General features: G+C 36.6%; 1 protein-coding gene across 2 annotated transcripts; it reads right to left on the reverse strand.

Moving 5' to 3' along the window:
* Nucleotides 1-538: 538 nt before the first annotated feature.
* On the reverse strand, nucleotides 539-17338 carry LOC149620821 (putative glutamate receptor). Of its 2 annotated transcripts, XM_089854779.1 has the most exons (9): nucleotides 17222-17338; nucleotides 12494-12591; nucleotides 7819-7912; nucleotides 7663-7751; nucleotides 6916-6991; nucleotides 5648-5795; nucleotides 5372-5592; nucleotides 1168-1454; nucleotides 539-1098 (listed from the first exon to the last, which is right to left on the reverse strand). In XM_089854779.1, exons 1-9 carry the CDS (start codon nucleotides 17270-17272, stop codon nucleotides 861-863), a joined length of 1302 nt encoding a protein of 433 aa, XP_089710905.1. In that variant the 5' UTR covers nucleotides 17273-17338; the 3' UTR covers nucleotides 539-860. The 2 variants fall into 2 exon arrangements, with proteins under 2 accessions (XP_089710905.1, XP_089710904.1); XM_089854778.1 differs by lacking the exon at nucleotides 17222-17338 and having other exon boundaries at nucleotides 12494-12847.
* Between the last annotated feature and the right edge of the window lie 4139 nt (nucleotides 17339-21477).

Genomic DNA, 21477 nt, shown 5'->3' on the forward strand with positions numbered 1-21477 from the left:
CCTGTTTTACCAAAGGCAAGGAAAAAAATCCAGTAAAGAGCTTGTGCTCACTATATGATAATAATATTCTAAGCTTTGCCTGTGACTTGTTTACAGGTGGGTTCCTTTACATTACATAGAGGGGTGGTGGCTATAGCCCCTATTCCAGAGCTAAGCTACAGCGCCTTATACTAACTATTACCGTTAACCTCTATGTGTCAAGAAGTGTAAATGTTTCCCGTTATGTAATTATCTTTCTCTCTCTCTCTGACCAGGGATAGATTTAATTTTAGAAGTAGGAATGGAGAATAGAGTAATGTGGGCGCGCGTCAAAGTCCCGGACCCCCTTTCACGAGACGGAGGGGTATGAAAGAGCGACAGAGGTAAAAAGGAATTACGTATTTTTCGTCGTCCCCGTCAGCAACGTCATTAAGATAATTTGATCTTTTCGTTACGTTATGAAGGGAGGGGCTATACACTGGGCTATTAATCGGACTGAAGTAAATACTAGCCGTTCTCCAGTCCTATACTTCTAAAATTAAATCTATCCGTGCTCTGACCTAAAAAAGATCGGGTTTTGAGCTTTTTCTGGGTCTGGGTGGTAATAAACCTTTGTTACACAAACATGGTAAATGCAAATGAGTTTGCCTACGTTTGTCCAATGGTATACTGCGAAGGAGGGCACAAAATGAGGCATCACATTAATTTATAATTTCAACAGCAACAACTCTAACTTGTTTAACGGAAATGTGATGATTTTATGGTGTGAATTAATGCCTTAGTACAGTTATGTACACATAAATTTTCGGGTAGTGCTGATTGAGTTTGGAATCAACTATCACGGTGAAAAATACATGAAATCTCGAAAATGTGTATAGACTTTACAAATATCTTCTAGTCGTGTAATGTCGATCGCGACGAGACATTTTAAAGTATTCGACAAACAACATAAAAGATGCCAATGCATTTCCTAGTAGAAATCCATAAGTGACGATCCTCAAACTCCTTATTTCCAATACCTTAATAGGGACAATGTCTTTCTGGAAACAAGCTCTGGTTGTCCAACATTCGAACCACAAAGATCTCAGAATAATTCCCGTTTCGTAAAGATATTGAACTCTACGGAAACTTTTATTGATTAAATAATTTCAAAACTATTGTGATAAATAAGCATAAAAAACTACGTACGTATTTCGAAATATTCTTGCCCTTTTCTTATCAAGTTTTTTTCTGAAAGGTAAGGCGACCGGTACGCTGAAAACACCGTTCATTGAAACGTGGATTTGTTTGGTAAGATCACATCCAAGCATCAGGGGGAGCGCCTCATCATCAACAAATTTCGGAAGGAAGCCCACCTTCTTTCCTTGATTAATTTCGTCCAACTCACTAATATAGTCCAAGTCTTCTGGATCTAGGACCGAACTGAATCGAGCCACGCGCTCCCAAATTTTGCTTTCCATCTCAATGTTAGATTTCTGTGAGACAAAATATTCACCGAAACGTTCTCTAACCAACTTCGTGATGATCATTGTGTTTTTATTAATGTTTCAAAAATTTCCTATTCATATCATTGGGATTTATTAACTTTAAGTATACTTTGAAAAAGTTCAGGTAATTGAGTTTCTTTATGAACAGCGAGTAAGGTGTCGTGGAGTGCATGGTGAGTGACATAAACAGTGAGAAAGTCTCCTTCAAAAAATTTGGTAAAGTCAATCATTGGTTTCCAAATGACCATCGTAGTTTTCAATTCTGTTTCGTTTATGTCAATGACATTTAAATGAGAATCATTGCCTTCGGCGTTGAACTGTTCTATGTAATCTTGTAACAACGCTTAGGCCGCAAAGGGACGCTAGTGCTGATTGGTTGCGTACCGAATTTAAAATTCGAGGACTGCATTTCAGAGTACTGCATTTTAGTCAAGAGATTTCAGAGTTGAAATTAATAGTTTTAGAGGACTGCATTTCAGAGTACTGCATTTTAGTCAAGAGATTTCAGAGTTGAAATTAATAGTTTTAGAGGACTGCATTTCAGAGTACTGCATTTTAGTCAATAGATTTCAGAGTTGAAAATAATAATTTTCTAGGACTGCATTTCAGAGTACTGCGTTTTAGTCAAAAGATTTCAGAGTTGAAAATAATAATTTTCGAGGACTGCATTTCAGAGTACTGCGTTTTAGTCAAAAGATTTCAGAGTAGTATTTAATAATTTTCGTGGACTGTTTTTCAGAGTACTGCATTTTAGTCAACCGATTTCAGAGTTGAAATTAATAATTTTCGAGGACTGCATTTCAGAGTACTGCATTTTAGTCAAGAGATTTCAGAGTTGAAATTAATAGTTTTCGAGGACTGCATTTCTGAGTACTGCGTTTTAGTCAAAAGATTTCAGAGTTCGAAATATTAATTTTTGAGGACTGCATTTCAGAGAACTGCGTTTTAGTCAACCGATTTCAGAGTTGAAATTTATTATTTTCATGGACTGCTTTTCAGAGTACTGCACTTTAGTCAACCGATTTCAAAGTTGAAATTAATAATATTCGAGGACTGCATTTCAGAGTACTGCACTTTAGTCAAGAGATTTCAGAGTTGAAATTAATAGTTTTAGAGGACTGCATTTCAGAGTGCTGCATTTTAGTCAAGAGATTTCAGAGTTGAAATTAATAGTTTTAGAGGACTGCATTTCAGAGTACTGCATTTTAGTCAATAGATTTCAGAGTTGAAATTAATAGTTTTAGAGGACTGCATTTCAGAGTACTGCATTTTAGTCAATAGATTTCAGAGTTGAAAATAATAATTTTCTAGGACTGCATTTCAGAGTACTGCATTTTAGTCAAGAGATTTCAGAGTTGAAACTCTAATTTTGTTCGACTGTATGTTAGTCAATGAATTATAGTATTGCTTTCTTATATTTGTAAATGTGAACCGAACCTGCATACTACAAATAGTAGGTTTCCTACCGTGGACTGCATTTCAGACATTCAGAGTACCTGCAGATTAGTCGACCCCACAAACTGCCATTAAATTTACCTTTTATTCTATCATTAATTGGGATATAATGTACATAGCAAGACACTAACTTCTACAAGATATTTACTAAACCTTTACCTCTATGCAGTGCAGATTGTGGAACATGTCAAAAATTAAATTGACTGTATCCGTGACCTCTAAACTGCCGGTATATTCCGATTGCGCAGAATTCCATTACACCGAATTCCGCCAATGTTTTTAATGAATTTTGCCCAACCGCGGGTTTGGTATTTTCAATTCAAACGACGCTATTTGTCGAATTAAGCGACCCCAAACTTCCATGTAGTTTAATTTCTATTAATGTCGTTTTTTAATGAAAGCGTTTTAAATACATTTTTGCTGCCTTGGAAACGCCACTATTTGACGACTATGCAACAAGATGATAATAAAAACGACCTCGGGGATTTCATTACCGTGTGTTCTAAATGAAAAAGTGAAAATTGGACTTGACTATTTGGGCATGGGTTCATCATTAAAGAAAAAGGCTTTCATCCAATAAAACGTTCTTGTTCAAAACCAGGTTTGGTTAAGTTAGGTTAGTAATATTTTATAAATCATAAAACAATGTTACGCCTTTTAACGGTAATTTACCAAATACCGCGTAAATTACCGTTTTATATTTTACCGTAATTTTACAATGGTAATTTACCGGTAAATTACCGTGGTAAATTACCAAACATTTTTACTACGCATTAAATGTTCATTTTACACTTAAATGATCAATTATTTCTGTGTTTACTTCCAAAATGACTCACCAGGGGCTATTCGCTAGCCAGTACTTACAAAGTTGCCCTAGAAATTAACCTTTTATTAAATCTTTAATTAGAAATCAGATTGGAAGGGCCACAATTGCCGTCTTGGTAGAAAAAGCCACAAATACGTGTAAAGCAGTCTGAAAGTGCTCACAATTAAACTTTGTTTTAAGTAATGGATTGTAAGCACAGAAAAATATAAATTACCAAAAATTACCGACTGAATGGTAATTTTTGTTTTCCTAAAATTTCAATCGGTAATTTACCGTTTTTAAAAATTACGGTAATTTCACATCTCTAATAATGCCTTTTCCAAAATATTACTGTTAGGTTAGGTTAGGTTTGGTTTGGTTAGGAGGACGTTTCTTCCTCTTTGGAGCAGTTATACACTTCAAGTACAGCAAAAAGGCTGGCTTAAAGCATTGTCATGATGAATTTAACAAAGAAAATAAATAGGGATGCACCGATATGGGTACAGCCGATATATCGGCCGGCCGATATATCAGAAATTCGTAGCCGATATATCGGCCGATATTATCGGCCCATAAAAAAAATGTATTTCTCCATGAATATCGTTTCCAAGAGTAGAATCAACATTTTTTAGGACCATTTACGTTTTTACTTTGTTTTATTAGAGACATGTGTCACATTTCGTTTAATGTGGTACCGCTACATATTTTAGCCTTAACCCCCTTCTTTAAAAAAATGGTGTGCTCTAAGTTAAATCCTTTGCTTGGTTTTCAGTAAAAATGCAGCTCCTTTTTTTGTTCAACAATTAAGAAGTAGCGTTATAAGCAAACTTATGGAGAACAAATGAAAAGTTCAAAGTTTACATTAGTGATACCAAACGCATTAGAAAGCGTCAGTATCGACTTCGATTGTTTGTTGGGCGTATGAGAAACTAAAGAAATTACTTTCTCATAGTCGTGAACAACGGAATAAAACGGAGATAGTGGAAAACCTTGCATTTTTAAAGGGAATTGTTAAATTGTGGGTATAAATATAAGTGATGTGTTTAAAATAGTATTCATTGAGTGCCTTATAACTTGTCAAGTTTTTCCCGAAAATATCGGTTTACATGAAGCCGATATTGGCCGATACCGATATGAAAAAGATAGGCCGATATATCGGCCGATTTATCGGTAACCGATATATCGGTGCATCCCTAAAAATAAATCAATATAAGCAATTGGTTTTATTATGTCATATTTTGCTGATTTATTTTTATTTTGTTTTTATAATCCTTAGTTTCAAAATAATAGTTTAGAAAATGTTTGGATCTAGTGTTCATTTTACGTAGGCCTTAAATTGTTTTGAGTTAATTTAATATATTTAAGTTTTATTATTTAAATTCCATTGGGAAAAACCGAAGTGCAGGTTTTTCGGTGCAATAGGATTGTCCCATTGGACAGAATCGTAAATCTGCCAAAGTGCAGGTTTTTCGGTCGAATGGGATTGGGTTTGGTAAGGTTGATTGGGATTCGGCGCAATTCTACTGAAGCAAAACTGCCCACCCTCTATTTCCGGTTTCGTCATGCAACAGCGCCATATTTTCAAAGTAGGATAGCGATAACTTTTCTTGATTGGTTAGCTTTTTAATAAAATATCATATCTTACTTTGAAATAATTTTCTGGAGGTGTATTCTTAATGATAAATATTGGGAGCTCCGGGTATCGTAGAATGTCTTTCATCTCTTCGATATAAACAGTCTTTGGTGGTAAGGACAATTTGGACAAAAGAGACCCGCTGAATCCAATATTGAGCAGGAAACAAGTAATTACCCAACAGATAACTGCTTCTCTCAATGAAAGGCAATTACTTGGTGGAAATTTTACACCTAAATGAACAACAGCAATTATTTTTTCTACTGTCATACAAATGTCGAAATTTACTTTGGTTTAAAGCAATTCCGTAAGAGGCCTCGAATTTGTCAAAACGTCCGTTGCGACACTGCTTCTTTGACACCTTGGACAAATGTTTATCGACAAAGTTCCAAAAACTTACTAGGATTGTCAGACATAAACCCCACGCTGTCCACACCTAAAATTGAACGAAAAATCGAAAATACAAGAAGCTGATTTGATCTTCAATTACAAATGCCACATAGAAAATTTACATAGAGGTCTATCATCATCCCCATTTATCCAAAAGAACTGTGTGTTAACTTAACAAACTTTTAAACATTATACAAAACTAGTTTAAATTCTCGAAACTAAAAAACAAAACTGTATTAATAGATGTATTGTGTTATGCTTATTTGTAGGGATGCACCGATATATCGGTTACCGATAAATCGGCCGATATATCGGCCTATCTTTTTCATATCGGTATCGGCCAATATCGGCTTCATGTAAACCGATATTTTCGGGAAAAACTTGACAAGTTATAAGGCACTCAATGAATACTATTTTAAACACATCACTTATATTTATACCCACAATTTAACAATTCCCTTTAAAAATGCAAGGTTTTCCACTATCTCCGTTTTATTCCGTTGTTCACGACTATGAGAAAGTAATTTCTTTAGTTTCTCATACGCCCAACAAACAATCGAAGTCGATACTGACGCTTTCTAATGCGTTTGGTATCACTAATGTAAACTTTGAACTTTTCATTTGTTCTCCATAAGTTTGCTTATAACGCTACTTCTTAATTGTTGAACAAAAAAAGGAGCTGCAATTTTACTGAAAACCAAGCAAAGGATTTAACTTAGAGCACACCATTTTTTTAAGGAAGGGGGTTAAGGCTAAAATATGTAGCGGTACCACATTAAACGAAATGTGACACATGTCTCTAATAAAACAAAGTAAAAACGTAAATGGTCCTAAAAAATGTTGATTCTACTCTTGGAAACGATATTCATGGAGAAATACAATTTTTTTATGGGCCGATAATATCGGCCGATATATCGGCTACGAATTTCTGATATATCGGCCGGCCGATATATCGGCTGTACCCATATCGGTGCATCCCTACTTATTTGCAAGCTATCTTTACAAAGAACTATGCGTCACAATGAATGTGAAATGTTAGTTGAAATTGCCGAGGATAGTTACGCCGTATAATATTGTATATGAAAATGGAGAGAAGATACACTTCCTTGCAGTTCTAAAGTTGAAATTAGTTTACGGATTCGCTAATCGTATTAAAACATTTTTACCGAAGCTGAAAAGATGGACACGAAAGCAAAGTCCGAGGACTCGTAGACTACGGATTTGACTGAGCTAACAATGGACCTGGAAAAGATTTATTAAACGGTGCTTTTTACAGAGGTTGCCTTTTAGACTATGAATCTCTTTATAAGCATAGTGTAGTTTAAAAATACGCTCATGTTGATAAACTTTAAAATAACCTGTCTGCGTGGGTAATGTGGGGCTATTTCTTTAGGCAAGAAACAATAAAAAATAGCCCCTAAAACGCAAGGCCGTGAGTATATCAAACGCGCTTCCCAGCTAGACCCGTGATTGAATAAATAATATTATGTACTAATATTTTGTGGAGGGAGGCAGGTACAAGTGTGCTCTTCACAGGTGTCGCGGAGACCTGCGGGGGAATTTGTAAAACCACTGCACAAACTCCTAATAGAATAGCACCACTTTAAGATGCTCTGAATGACCAAAATATTATAAGTATAAAATCTTTTCTGAAATTTCGACCAAAATAACTTGTAAACAGTGGCCCATAGGATAAAATGTCATAGAACATTTTCTTATCAAAAGTTCCCGTAGAGCACACTGAAATTCGGTCCTACCAAACTTTTTGTAACATCATATATAGCTTATTGAAATCATAATATAGCTTTTTATAATACAAAAGTGAGTTCATTTCAATCGCAGTAAAACTTGTTAAACAACTTTCCTGGCAAAATGATAGATAGTAGTATTCATTGATAAATATTTTAACCAACCACTGCACGTCCAGCATGACGTTTGTAAAGTCAAGATATTGGAACTCGTGATATGTTGGTGGCATACAACTAAAAGCAACGTCACTTTCCTGTAAAAGAGAAGTTGTCAAATACGCATTAAATTGGAAAAGCCTTCTATTCTATTAGAAAACCGACGTTTCTTAGAAGAAATCCAACTAGACCGGTGCCATTGCCCTCGCCATAAACGGTTCCAAAATCTATATCATTTTCGGTTAGCTTGCCCTCGTAGCTGCGTTTAAAAAACAGTTAGTCTACATTTCTGTATAACTTATTTGAATTGATTTAGAGAGTGTCAGTTTAGAGTTTTTAATTAAACCAATAAGATTTAGGAGAAAAAATTCTTAATTTCATGCACCTAAAAAAATTGCCAGGCCAAAAATGCTACGTAGTCGAATCGTTTTCTATTACTTTAACCAGAAGTAGGATAAGGGACTAGAAGTATCGAGGTAAATGAATTCCTCACTTGATGAAAGTGAATATTCTTGATAACACACCAACGGTTGGCCCTCTGGCAGTGGTTTCTGAATTTTCCCTCAAAAACGTGAGACGCCCGTGGCGGTAGACGGCCGAACTAGATTTAAGCACCCTCGTCCGTGTTCCGCGGCTTTGAGTTGAGGGAAAGGGAGTAGGAAATGTTTTTGGAACGCGACTAATTTTTTTCTCTCTAGTGTAGGCGCGATGGAAGCGGCATAAAATACTCAAATTGATCACTAGTGCCAGGATCGATTACCAATGCTAGAGCTCTTTACTTCTAGTCCCTTATCTTACTTCTGCTTTAATTAACTTAGAGGCACAAAAAATCCACTATTAAAAATGTGGATGTACAGGATATTTCTGATTAGTCTGCCATAATTTAAGGGTGTGTTTTTGGGCCAAACCATGGCCAAAATGAGTGTGTTATGTCAAAGAACATTTAGTTTCGGAGGTACAGGCCCGCCAAACTTTAAAACAAGAAAATTGTTACACATGTGGAGTGCCCATCCTCCACGTTCAAAGGTAGAGATATGCCTAATCTGGTAATATAAATTTAAGTAGTTCAAAGTGTAGCATTACAATACATTTAATCTTATCAAGTTAACATGGTTATTTATAGGTGTTACAGTTATTCAAAAGGTCCACTCTTCTGCTATTACACATTGAACTACTTTACATTACCAGCTCATGATCAGGTCCACTTCTACCTTTAAACGTACACTGTCTTCCGAGGGGTCGGACTTCAGCCAAAATCCCGTACACTTACCCTGAAATCACTTTGAAAATCCTCAAATCCTAAAATCCTTTTGGAAGTTCTAAAATCTCAAAATCCAAGTCAAAATCCTAAAATCCAAAGGAAAATCCTAAAATCCAAGTTAAAATCCTAAAATCCCTGTGAAAATTCTAAAATCCCTGTGAAAATTCTAAAATCCCTGTGAAAATTCTAAAATCCCTTACAAAATAAAAAAAAAATTCAAAATCACGAAATTTGTATTAAAATCTAAAATACTTCTTGCTAAAACTCAGAGGCGACGGAGTATGCGCGAACACGATGTTAGAAAAGGAAATCAAGCTCCTGGAGAGAATATTACACGGATACGGTTCCGCCTTTTTGAACCCATCCCATCCGCCTGTTGTTGATGGCTAACAGCCCAAGCTGGTGGGAGTTCACCTTACCAGGGATATTAGATGTTTAATATATCTTATAATCCTGGCCTTATAAGTATCCTCCCAGATTATCCTTTATCCCTCTTAATCTTCCATGATCTACAGATCTCGACTCGGAGAGGTTTATTTTTGTTTCCCAACTTGTCTTATCATTTAATATGAACCAATTGCCTTATAAATTTACAAAATCAGTGAAAAAGATAGTCGCTAAAAATCAAACGTTAAAAATAGCTATGTATAAAATTATTCTAGGAATAAATTTTCTTAAAACGACTTAACTAAGGTAGATTTCTGACGATTAAAATAATTAATATCAACTATATTTATTTAGTTATTTAAGAAAAACCTCCTAATTTGGTAGTTAGCCCTCGTCTCACCTAGGAGAGGTTTATTTTGGTTTCGCAACTTGTTTTATTATTCTACAGATAACTCTCGGATAAGTTTCTACTTCTTAATTGTTTCAACATGTTACGATGAAAACTAGTAGATAGGCCGAGTGTTAAAAGTAATAAAAATCAATTTAATGTTAAGGGTTCTAAAACGGATTTGTTGTTGCGGTCGGCTTATTTGTAAACATAACTAGCGCCACTCCTTTGATATGCATTAAATATGGTGTCAAAATATGATGAATAGGTGATCTACTTTAAATTTCGGTTTTTACACTACGCTTAAGTGGTAGTATAGTAAATTGAATGAAAATAATATACTTGGGATTGAAATCCGACGATTAAACACCGGCATAAAATTCAGCGCTCAGAACACTATAATAATAAGTTGAAAACTAAAATCAGGGTCAGATTCTCAAAATACCGTTCAAAATCCTAAAATAAGGGTCAAATCCCCATAATACCGTCAAAATCCAAAAATCCGGGTCAAAATTCCAAATTCCCAATCAAAATCCTAAAATCCTGGTCAATGTTCCAAATTCCCACCCAAAATCCTAAAAGCAGGTCAAAATCCTAAAATCCTGGTCAAAATTTCAAAATCATTTTGAAAATCCCAAAATCTTGAAATCCCGTACACAAAATCGCTCCATGTCCGTCCCCTCGCTGTCTTCTGCTAGATACGGCTCGTTCTTAGATTTAAGGCTATTGAAATTGTTTAAACATGTCTGATGTGAACTAATCCAAATGTGTGCCAATTTGTTTTAGGGGTTAATGTTTGGAGGCCCGTACCTCCGAAACTAAATATTTTAGACCCCATGTTTTTGGACACTTATCACTCAGTCTGACCGAAAGAAGACACCCTTTAAATCATGGAAGACTTATCAGAAATACCCTACTGAGGCACCCTTAAACACAATAAGTGAAATATGTGATTATAGTAAATTTGGAACTCATAATTTTGGTTAAAACAGTGAGGAAATAAGAGGTTACCATGCCAAAATACCTTTTTCCCTAGTTGACTCTAGTTCTTAGGTTCTAATTTTAAATACAACTAAACCCTTTTAGGCAAGGTGTAAAGTCAAGTTCGCTTAAGTTAATTAAAGTTACAACACAAAGCTCAATGGTTTAAAAATGATAAATCTACCATTCACATACAGCTGCTATTAGGAATGTAAACAAGTCGGGAAAACCAAAATATTACCTCTCCGTGTCGAGAAGATTATATAACCTCAAGTATCCAATGAAAACGTCGACCTTTTTGCCCTCATCCTTTCCCGCGCTTTGCGCTTCCGCATTTCATCCTTACTCTCAACATTATCTTCCTCCATTTTACATATAAAAATCAAATACTCACAAAAAGAAGTGGCAAAAACCTGCTGGCTCTTTACAACCACTTAATTTGACTTAATATCCAATTTCCAACAACAATAATATACCGGTAGTTTAATTGACAACCTACTAGCATCGAAATTCTCATTAAGAATGGCTCCCGCGGATAAAAAACGGCAATTTTCAACTAGGTGGGCGTTATCTCATTAGATTTGAAAAATATCATTTGTCTTTTTTACCAATGCCTAACCGTTTGGATTTTTTAAAGCAATCTTAGCACCAAAAAATATTTTTGAATGAGGATAAAAAAAGGTCTGTCCTCTCGTAATTTTTCAAGCTTTTCTCATGATTACTCTATACAACAGTAACAAGGAGTATAAACCCATTAGTGGAAGCAGTATTTTTTTCCCAAAACAATCTCGCTTATGTTTATGCAATGAATGAAATATATCACAATGCACGGGCCTTGATAGATATAGGAGGCAATGAAGGAAATATATCACATGCACGGGCCTTGGTAGATATAGGAGGCAATGAAGGAAATATATCACATGCACGGGCCTTGGTAGATATAGGAGGCAATGATAATCTCTCTCTTTGCACGAGAGGTTTATCTTTAATATTTAAATAAATATAATTATTTTTAATTATTTTAATCTTCAATAATTAACATTAATAATAGTTAAATCGTTTAAAATAAAGTTATACCTATTATCTTCTCAAACTTTGCTAATATTGACGTTTAAAGTGAAGGGTACCCCTCTTCCCGCTTTCTTCAAATTTTGGGGTATATATACGATTCGTTTCCATTATAACAGTATGGAAAAACCGCAAATGCGAAAACCTTTGGTGGCGATCCCACCTTAGGGAGGCTAGACGTTTCTCGTAACCCTAGCTGATCGCCGCGTATATCCTAAAACCAAACGATTATAATGGAGTAGAAGCCAATGATACAGATTGGTGTCTATGTGGAATAGACGGAAGACCAGTGGATGGTGGTGTTAGAAGGCAGTGTAAGTGCAGACGGGTGTCAATGTGGGATTGACAAAGAACAGAAGATGGTGGTGATTAGAAGCCAGTATGTACAGACTGGTGTCCACGTGGAGTGGACGAAGACCAGAAGATGGTGGTGTTAGAAGCCAGTAAGAACAGACTGGTGTCCATGTGGGATGGACAAAGACCAGAAGATGGTGGTGTGAGAACTCAAGTAGAGGAGCCATTTCCGTGACTGTGAAAGCAGTTAGGAAATGGCGAACACGTTTGCTCCGATACGCAAACTGCGAACGCGGTCACGTGGGTGTAACAACGGACAGACAGACACACAGACAGACACACAGACAGACACACAGACACACACACAGACAGACAGACACACACACAGACACGGCCGTTACAGAACCTCTCCTGGACTACGTCACACGGAGAGGTAAAAATACAGTTAATAGAGTACATACTTCCAACTGAACTTTTCCAAAATGGATTCAACTAAGAGCGTTGTATGACCCTCCATTTCTAACGGATGTACGGAATTGAATATAGCGTGCAACGGCGCCTTAAAGCAATAAAGAATTAATAATTGGAATCTAGAAATAAAGCTAATATTTAAAAACATGTATATAAATTGAGAAAATATTTATCCAGAGCAAAAGAACTGCCTATTATGTTCAATATTGCTGATATCAAAAATAAATAGGGGAAAGTGTCGGAGTGCCATATTTTCCTGCCTTTGCCTTAGCTTTATATGCATTTCGAGACGCTCAAGCGCGCGAGAGCAGAGACCTGCACGGGCAGAGCTTTTCAGGCCCGACCCAAGCCCGGCCCGGGGTTAGCATTTTTAATAAGCCCGAAACCCGGCCCGAGTCCGAGTACATCGTTGGTTTTTCGGCCCGGTCCGGCCCGGCCCGTTACATGCACTAACCAAGCCCGGCCCGGCCCGACACATTGCATGAATTGAACAGGCCCGAATTGAACGTAGTGAAATTGTAATTTTCATATTTTTTTACATTAAATCAATGAATTGAATTAATATTTGCTTTAGCGTCGTGTATTATTCATTTCTTTCGATAATTGTTCGTCACATTTGTTCTAAGAAGCTTATACTCATTTAAATTATCTTTCATTTGAATTTTGGTTTAAATGAGAATCAAGTTTGGCCCGGCTCGAATTTTGAAAAATTAACAAAAGCCCGGCCCGGCCCGTTAACTTCCAAAATTTTAAAAGCCCGACCCGGCCCGACCCGATACAATTTTCAAAAGTGAAAAGCCCGGCCCGTGCAGGACTCTGCGCGAGAGGTGTTTAAAATGGTATCAGTCAATCAGCTTTGTTGTTGATGATGTCATTCTTCCCTAAAACAACGCTCGTACGCCACCAAACGAGAGAAGAGTCACAGCCTCCGCGCTCTGTTCTACTTTGTTTAGTGTTATTTTCGCGTTTGAACGAGGTTTAAAATTCTTTAAAACGTTAGCACGCCGAAATTAAATTAAAAATGCCGCAGATGTTCTTGAAATCATTTAATTCAAAAACTTCTCGTTAAAATCCTAAAGAATTTCGTTTACACTTAGCTCCTGGGTTGTCATTATAAGCTAAAACGTTTTAATATTAGTAAATAATATCAATTTTAGCAAACTAAATTAATACAATTATGGACATCATCAAATTAAATTGTGGCGATAAACTGCAGTGGCCACGGTTAGCCTCAGTCAACAGCTAATGTAAAATAAAACCGCACTACTTCTACACGCGCAATATCACAAATTATCTTAGGAACGTGGTGAATAGGGGAGGGGAATGAAACAGATTTTGCGAGTATGCATTCACACCTCCAAATGCACGTCATAGACGAAGGCGAAAGTCCGACACTTTCCCCTATTTATTTTTGCTGATATATTTTTAAGACAACAAATTCTTCGATAGAATTGACAGCTGTGAAATTACTTTGATATATTTTAGTACATACCACAAGGTAAAAATACACTTTCAGGGGATAAATTTCATATATTACGGCTTAGCACATTGTGTTAGATTCTCTCAGTCAAACGTCTCAATTCGAGTGTTTAGAATAACAGTACGGCCCAAATGTATTCCTTTTAAGAGTAGGGGTTCCTACATGCTTCGTCACGACACATTAAGATTATTGTGTTGTGATATTTTCAGATCAACTTTACAAAATTTCGATTCTATAATGGGATTTATGGTTTTGTAATGCTGGGAAATTTTAGAGACAGCTCGAAACGAGAAACCAACGACAGCTGCCGTGTAGTAGGTAAGAGTAATGGTGAATAAATTAGATTTGTGATTTTTTCGCTTTGCTTTGTTTTCATTCTAATTAGTGTGCCCAATGAGAGCTGGGTTATTGGAACGTTGGGGCTATAATATGGGTTCATAAAATCTTGTTCTCTCTTCACCTCCTTTTTAGCCACATACGATAGGCTCTTATTTTGACCGAGCAGTAGACGTAGTAGTGACCGGGGTTGTCGCTTTCGTTATCGTTAGATTTTAGCTTAAAAGGAACTCGATGGCACCTCTCTCTGGCGCTGACTCGGGGACTCAACGCGGTGTCCGCGCGCATGCGTCAAATTTAAAAACCGTCGTGCATCTGTTTTTTAACGAGGTATTTTTCTGTTCTCGCCGTTACGGCAAGCCCGGCCGCCGGCGGCTCGAGATGCGCCGCTCGGCCTCAGCCGATGATATCTAACCAAGGCTTAGTGTAGTTTTCGTGTCTAATTTTATTCTCAGAGCTATATTTATGTTGAAATTTAAAGAAAATGTTATAATATTTAGTTGAAGTCTTGGTAAATGTCTCAAAAAATTTCGAAACTTGAGCTTTAAAACGTTGAATATTTTATAACGCCTACCGAACGATACCGCAAATTCGCCTTCCGGGCTTCCCGGTTATCTTGACGGCGAATCGAACAGTCGATGGAAGCGGAAGCTGGCGCTGGCTGCAGAGAGAATTTTTAAATTCTCTCTGCTGGCGGTAGTAAACGACGTCACTCGCGCCTGCGCGTTAGCAAAAATTGAGGAACGGAGATAAAAATTCCTACCCCCCACTTTCTTTACCATTTACCACTGTATGACGGTTTTTTTAGCATTAGATCAAAACTCCCTCTAACGTTCCTTACTCCCTGCTCAAACCAACGTATATGGGTAGCTGGTCTCGGTTATAGATTTTATTTTAATTAAAAAAATTTCAGGTTACACCGGGGAATCGAACCCGGGTCGCTTGCGCAATAGTACAACACTCTACCACTGTACCATTACATGATGACTGTGCATGGAGACACGATAAACAATAAGCGTTTTTGTCTTTTAGTTTATCTCTAAAGTGTCGGGGATGGGTGGGGGCACCTCTCTATCTGTGGGGTTGGATACTTTTTAATTTTTATCTGTGAGGTCGGACACTTCTGAACTTTTTTTGGGGTCTTCGAATTTAGGTGTCTATTAAGTAGAAGCATGAATTTATTCATTAACATGAATATATATGTGTATCATTAGCCTTTCTATCATGTTATTCAGGGATGGGAGGGACCTTTCTATCATGTTATTCAGGGATGGGAGGGACCTTTCTATCATGTTATTCAGGGATGGGAGGGACCTTTCTATTACATACGCGTTTAACGTCATCGCGGTAGCCAATCAAAATCGAGACACCTGGAAGTTCGAACAGCAGACGACCAGTTTATCAAAATTCTATGAGGGATACAATTTTCGGTTAGGTTTACCAAACTGCGTCAACTGACAACTGAATATTAAAAATGATCGCCGATACCTAAATAAATATCTCAACACGATGCCCGAAGGTGATATTGATCTTTTAAATTAAATTATATTAAGTGCGTGCAATGTTTATCCTAATCTAAAACTGAAAACTGGTAGTGAAATGCTAAGCCTTGGCTATAAAGAAAATGAAACGGTTGAAAATTAACTACCAACATCTGAAATGATGAGCATTGATCTTGCTGGGTTTTTTCCCTGCTGTTGGAGGTAAAATTAAAGCGGTAGTTGATCAATTTACAAGCATAATTAGCCTTTCGCATGACAAGAGCTTTAGCTTTAAAAACAAACCGCCGGAAATTCTCTGACGTCAATCAAACTAAGCCCCTCCCATCCCTGAATATGTAGTTTAACTAGTCAATGCAGATGTATATTCATGTTAAATGAATAAATTCATGGTAGAAGTGGCTACTTATAAGGCCCTTGAGTCATCTTGTTTCCTCTACAGCGGAGAGCTGTCGTTCAATTATGTTTCTTAATTTTTTTCGTGCTCAGTCTACGGAAAGTTTTCGCACCTCTCGGACAAGGTCTTCAAAAGTTTAAGAACAACTGAACAAGTGTCTAGCGAGTTGTATTATTACATTGTGTTTTATTGCAGGCAAGTGCTATAAGTTTATATAATCTGAATTCAATTACTGTTGTTCGGGCAGAATAAATAACAACTTTTTTCGGCAGTTATAGATAAAATCAGTAGTCTATAATAAACTCCCTTCGGGTGATGTTCCCAACAAGCTATAGCATTTTGTGAAATGTTTTGTTTTCGGAATGAAATAAGGAAAAGACTCGAGTGCCAATGTATTTGCAATGCTCATGATGGTTTATAGACAATCATGCTCATGATGGTTTATAGACAATCATTTGGAGATGGTCATTCGGTAGGAACGAAAGTTAAAAGGGTGGATAAGAAACACTTAAAATCTAAACTCTGTTTTCAGGTGAAAGTAAAAGAAATAGTTATGTGAAAAACCAATCTTAAACTAAAGAATTGGGAAATGCTGTGAGTGGGAATTTCACACTGAAACTGACCCAACAGCGAAGAAAATACCAGCACGTCGACTATTCATTTATGGACTGTTTCCATGACCCTTGTCAAACTACAAATCTGCGTTGCACAACCCTTGGTACGAGCAGACGACGGAATAGAACATGTAAGAAGTACAGAGCCTGCGTATGATTGAACTCTTTACTTTTTGGGGTCTATTTCCTAGTCTTAAATAAACTGTATCACTGAACCGAGACACTCTACTGCCAAACCAACGCGTTTCATGTTTATAAGCTTGTTGAGAACTTCCAACTGAAGAGCGTTTATCATAGACTTCTTAAAAAAAGTAACCAAACCTGGATTTTGACCTCCTTAATTTATCTTCCATATAATTTTTATTTCTTGTATTTATTTAACTGTTTCTTACTTCAGTGGCACAAAATCGAATTTTCTCAAGACTTGACGTGTTTCTTTCCATGGTCGCTAAATAAATTTATTACTTTTCACTTGAGACAAAAGAATGAAAGATTTATAAGCGTTCTAAAATAATACTGCGTGCTCTTTGAAACAAATGTTTTGAAATTTTTTTTTATTGCATAGGGCCCTCTTATAGTGCATTTCGATGTAACTAAGAGGGAGGGACACGGAGGTAAAGCCTTGCCTTCCATCTCGCGTTTTAGCGCCTGCGCTGTAGTCTTTTTATATGATAAGATTGCTTAGAGATGGCAAAAAATCAACCCCCTTGTATGTCTAAATGCTAAGGGTTGCGTCGAAAATTTCTATTATATTTTATTTCAAAACCTATTAGTTTTTATGATAAAACAATTTTAACAGTTTTAATCGAAAATGCTGTCAGATATAATACGGGTAACAATTCTTGGTACGTTATGATACGATATATTAGCTAGTTTCCGTTTTTGCCTGCTTAATCAATCCAATATTCACGAACTTATTTGCGTGTAACATACAGGGTGTTTCTCATAAGCATGTCATAAATTAAAGTGTGTTCTTTGGGTCAAACCAAGTGAAAAGTGGCAAAGAACATGGGGTCTACAACGCTTAGTTTCGGAGGTATGAGCCCCCAAACATTGACCCCAAAACGTGAAAAATGTCAAAAATGTGGAGCAAGATATATCAGCTTGCTCATCTTGTTTAGACAATTCCAATACCCTCCCATCTTACAATTCTAATGAGCCATTTTCTAGCAGAAGCCTATTATTAAAAGTAGAAGTGTGCAAGGACTGGTCAATAAAAGTTGGTTCAAAGTGACAAACAAAGAAGAGTTTCCAGTTAATGTATCGTTCAAGTATTCGTTGTCGCAAGTCGTCCACATCACGGACTTCACTCTTGTACACCAAGTCCTTGAGATGACCTCAAAAGGTAGAAATCTCAAGGATTCAAATCGGGAGATCTCGCCGGCCACGCAACTGGTCCTCCTCGTCTAATCCACCTCACATTGAAAAAAATGAGCGTGCTTTCGGCATTCAAAAATAATGGCGACCGTTCAACTTTAATCAAACCTCTATTGTTGAATTCAGATTTGACCAGAAAAATTCAATTTTGAACAAGGACTTTTTACGCGTTCAAAACTAACCACTAGCATTCATTTTTGAACAGCTTATATATTACCACTCAAAAAAGAATATTTATCCCATTTAATTTTGAATAACTGCCTTGCGCCAATGAAACGTTCAGACATGGTCGTTTTGGCGTTCTAATAGGATTGTATTAGTATTCAAACTAGAGCGTTAATTTAGGCGTTCAAATAAGAACATTTTGGCGTTCAAATGAGATTGTTTTTCGTGTTCTAACAAGAGTGTTTTTGGCTTTAAAAAAAGAGCATTATGGGCGTTCAAAGGTGACTGTTTTTGATATTCAAATGAGACCGTTTTTGGCTTTTTAACGAGAGCGTTATGAGTGTTCACACGGGAGCTTTTTTTTCTGTTCAAAGGAGAGCTTTTTGGGCGTTCACGGGAGCAATTCCTGGAGTTTTTTGGGTGTAATATTTACAATGGTAAAAATCCAGGTTCATTTAATCAAAATTTTAATATTATAATTCAACAAATCATTTTTATTATATTTTGATGTTCAAGAACATAATAATTTGCCAATTATTCATTACCATTATTAAGTCGATTTTCTTGGCTCAGACTATTGATTTTTTCAGGAACACAAGCACACACAGACTCAAATTACGAAATATTATTAGAAAATGGAGGTTAAACGTAAACTAAATTACTTGCTTAACTGGGTGATTAATTACATAACTAAGTTTGATTGGCGATCCTACTCTCTAAATAATCGTGAAAACTACTAGCTAAGTTTATATACAATAAACACCTGCCTTTTTCAAAATATTGCTTGTTTTGTAGGTCAGGTTGGGTTAGGGTTAGAAAAGGCTTAGGTTAGGTTTGGTAAGTGTTAGGTAAGACTTAGTTTAGGTTAGGTGTCTTTAATACCTACGGTTCCAAATTTAAGCTTTGATCCTCTTCATACTAGACGTGTGCATATACACACATCCTATAATTGAATTTTTACCTCTCCTCGTGACGTATGTCACGGAGAGGTTCAAATTTCGACGTGTCTGTCTGTCTGTCTAAAGTTACACCCCAGGGGACCGCGTTCGCAGTTGGAAAATCGGGGTAAATGTGTTCTCAATTTCCGAACCTGAAATTTGGAAAATTGTATTCCACTTATAATGGCTATTACTCCATTGTCTGTCTAACACCACTATCCTCTGGTCTTTTGTCCATCCCACATGGACACCAGTCTGTACTCACTGGCTTCTAAATACCACCATCATCCGGTATTTTGCCCATCCCACATACTGGCTTCTATCTCCATCATCATCGTTAAAGTTAAGACATAAGCGACGATCGGCTAGGGTTACGAGAAACGTCTAGCCTCCCAATGGCGGGGTCTTTTTCCAAAGGTTCACGCAATTGCGATGTTCTTATCAACAGCTGCGATTTAAGTCCTTTATATACTACCTATTTGAGTAAGGCGAAGCAGCAGTCGTATGCTTCATTTCAAATGTCAATATTAGTCAAGTCTCTCAAGAATGATTAATTGTTATTTTTAAAACGATGTAACGCTCAATAAGGCGAACAACTAACGAAGAAAATGTTTAATATTAATTATATTTATTTTAGTATTTAAGATAATTTTGATTCTCAAATTAAAGTTAATACGAAAAGGGTTAAAAAGCAGTCTATGTGATTGTCTGTGTGTGTCTGTCCGTTGTTACACTAGTGCGCCGCTTTAGCAGTTTGTTTTGTGTTGATGTGTAAAGAAATCCTACAGAACCTTAATATTCAATTTTTTCATAATGCTAAGTGAATATGTGGAAATATTTTTCGTATTTACGATGCCTTTAATAGTTTTGTAGCTTTAATGCTCTGTTTCATTTTGATATTCCAAGGATATTTTCTAATATTATTATTTGAAATGGCTGTTTATATATTACTTAAGCTATACTACATCTGTATATGCAATAATCCTTGCTATAGTGATTACAAAAAGAAAGCTCAGGCCTAGGATCCGTCGGGTAAATTAAGGATTATCAGTAATTAGCTTAGTGAACCAAAGAGGAAGTAATTGAGACCCGAGATTCAGTAAATTATGGGTTTTGATTTTCTTGTCTGTATTGAAGAAACATTAACGGTTCAGAGTGAACCGAAAGTTAAGTACACGTTTAAATAAGGTCTAGTTTTTAAGACAGATGTAAGGACCATGGTGGCAATTTGATCATTGAAAGGGCTTATCGTAATTGGGTTGTAGCTTCAGAGTTTTCATTCTTATTGTGGTGCATATTGACTTTCATTGCGTCTAACCACAAATCAGCTTTGGTGATAATTAACGTTAAAACCCGCGTTGGCAAACTAAGAATATATATGAGGTGAAACGAGATAATAGTGTTTATACTGCAAAACTAGTTGTGAATGTAGTTATGAGAATACAGGGTTAACAGTTGAGGCGTAGACAACTGGGCCTTTTAATCACATAAAGACTATATCTCTTCCAAAAGTTATGCTCTTAATTTCCTGTTTTTTCCCCATTGACTGATTTCATGTGTCCAAGGCACATTCTTATTGGATGTAAAATGTCATCTGCTTTACTATATATTCTCTATGCTTGGAATACTGCTTTTAGCTTAGTTCCCACTTGACCGAAAACACGACGGAAACACTGCCTAAGAACCTCTGCGGTAAAACATCTTCCACCTAACGTGACCGAAACAGAATTAGTGTTCTATTTTTGAAGCAGAGGCCGACGTAAAAGTATTTTCATAACCAATCAAAATTCGTTTCGGGATGAAGCTTCTGCTGACGTCATAATAGGGGAGTTTTTTATCGCCGCTTTGAGTTTTATTTCAACTCGCCAGTCGCCATTTCCACCTTTGCATGCTATGAATTTTTGAGTTTGAATTCTCTAATCGGATTTGATCGCTAGTCGCTATTGCCGTGTTTGTACGAAATAAACCTTTGATTTGAATCTCTGACCCTAATTTGGTAGAAGTAAGCTCCCTAATTAAGATACCATCAAGGGAAAATCAAAGGCCAAGGCTTAAGTGCCACGTGACTACCTGCCGACCGCCCCTTTTGGTCTGAATTCGGTCGTATGTGTGAACCAAACTAAAATCTTGCCGTCAAAGGCCTGCGTAAAACTCAATTTTTTGACGCA

The sequence above is a fragment of the Phalangium opilio genome, unplaced genomic scaffold (genome assembly GCF_054372755.1).
Source record: "Phalangium opilio isolate 3A_F unplaced genomic scaffold, DU_Popi_V2 ptg000209l_1, whole genome shotgun sequence".
In the NCBI taxonomy this organism is placed as follows: Eukaryota; Metazoa; Arthropoda; class Arachnida; order Opiliones; family Phalangiidae; genus Phalangium; species Phalangium opilio.

What these genes read in the sequence shown, in the direction of transcription:
- LOC149620821 (XM_089854778.1), bottom strand. Translation starts at nt 12,651, where the DNA reads ATGTTTTTAAATATTAGCTTTATTTCTAGATTCCAATTATTAATTCTT. An exon ending in TTGGATTTCTTCTAAGAAAC is followed by an intron (nt 7,752 to 7,818) that starts GTCGGTTTTCTA and finishes TCTCTTTTACAG; the next exon opens with GAAAGTGACGTTGCTTTTAG. An exon ending in GTCATGCTGGACGTGCAGTG is followed by an intron (nt 6,992 to 7,662) that starts GTTGGTTAAAAT and finishes AATCTTTTCCAG; the next exon opens with GTCCATTGTTAGCTCAGTCA.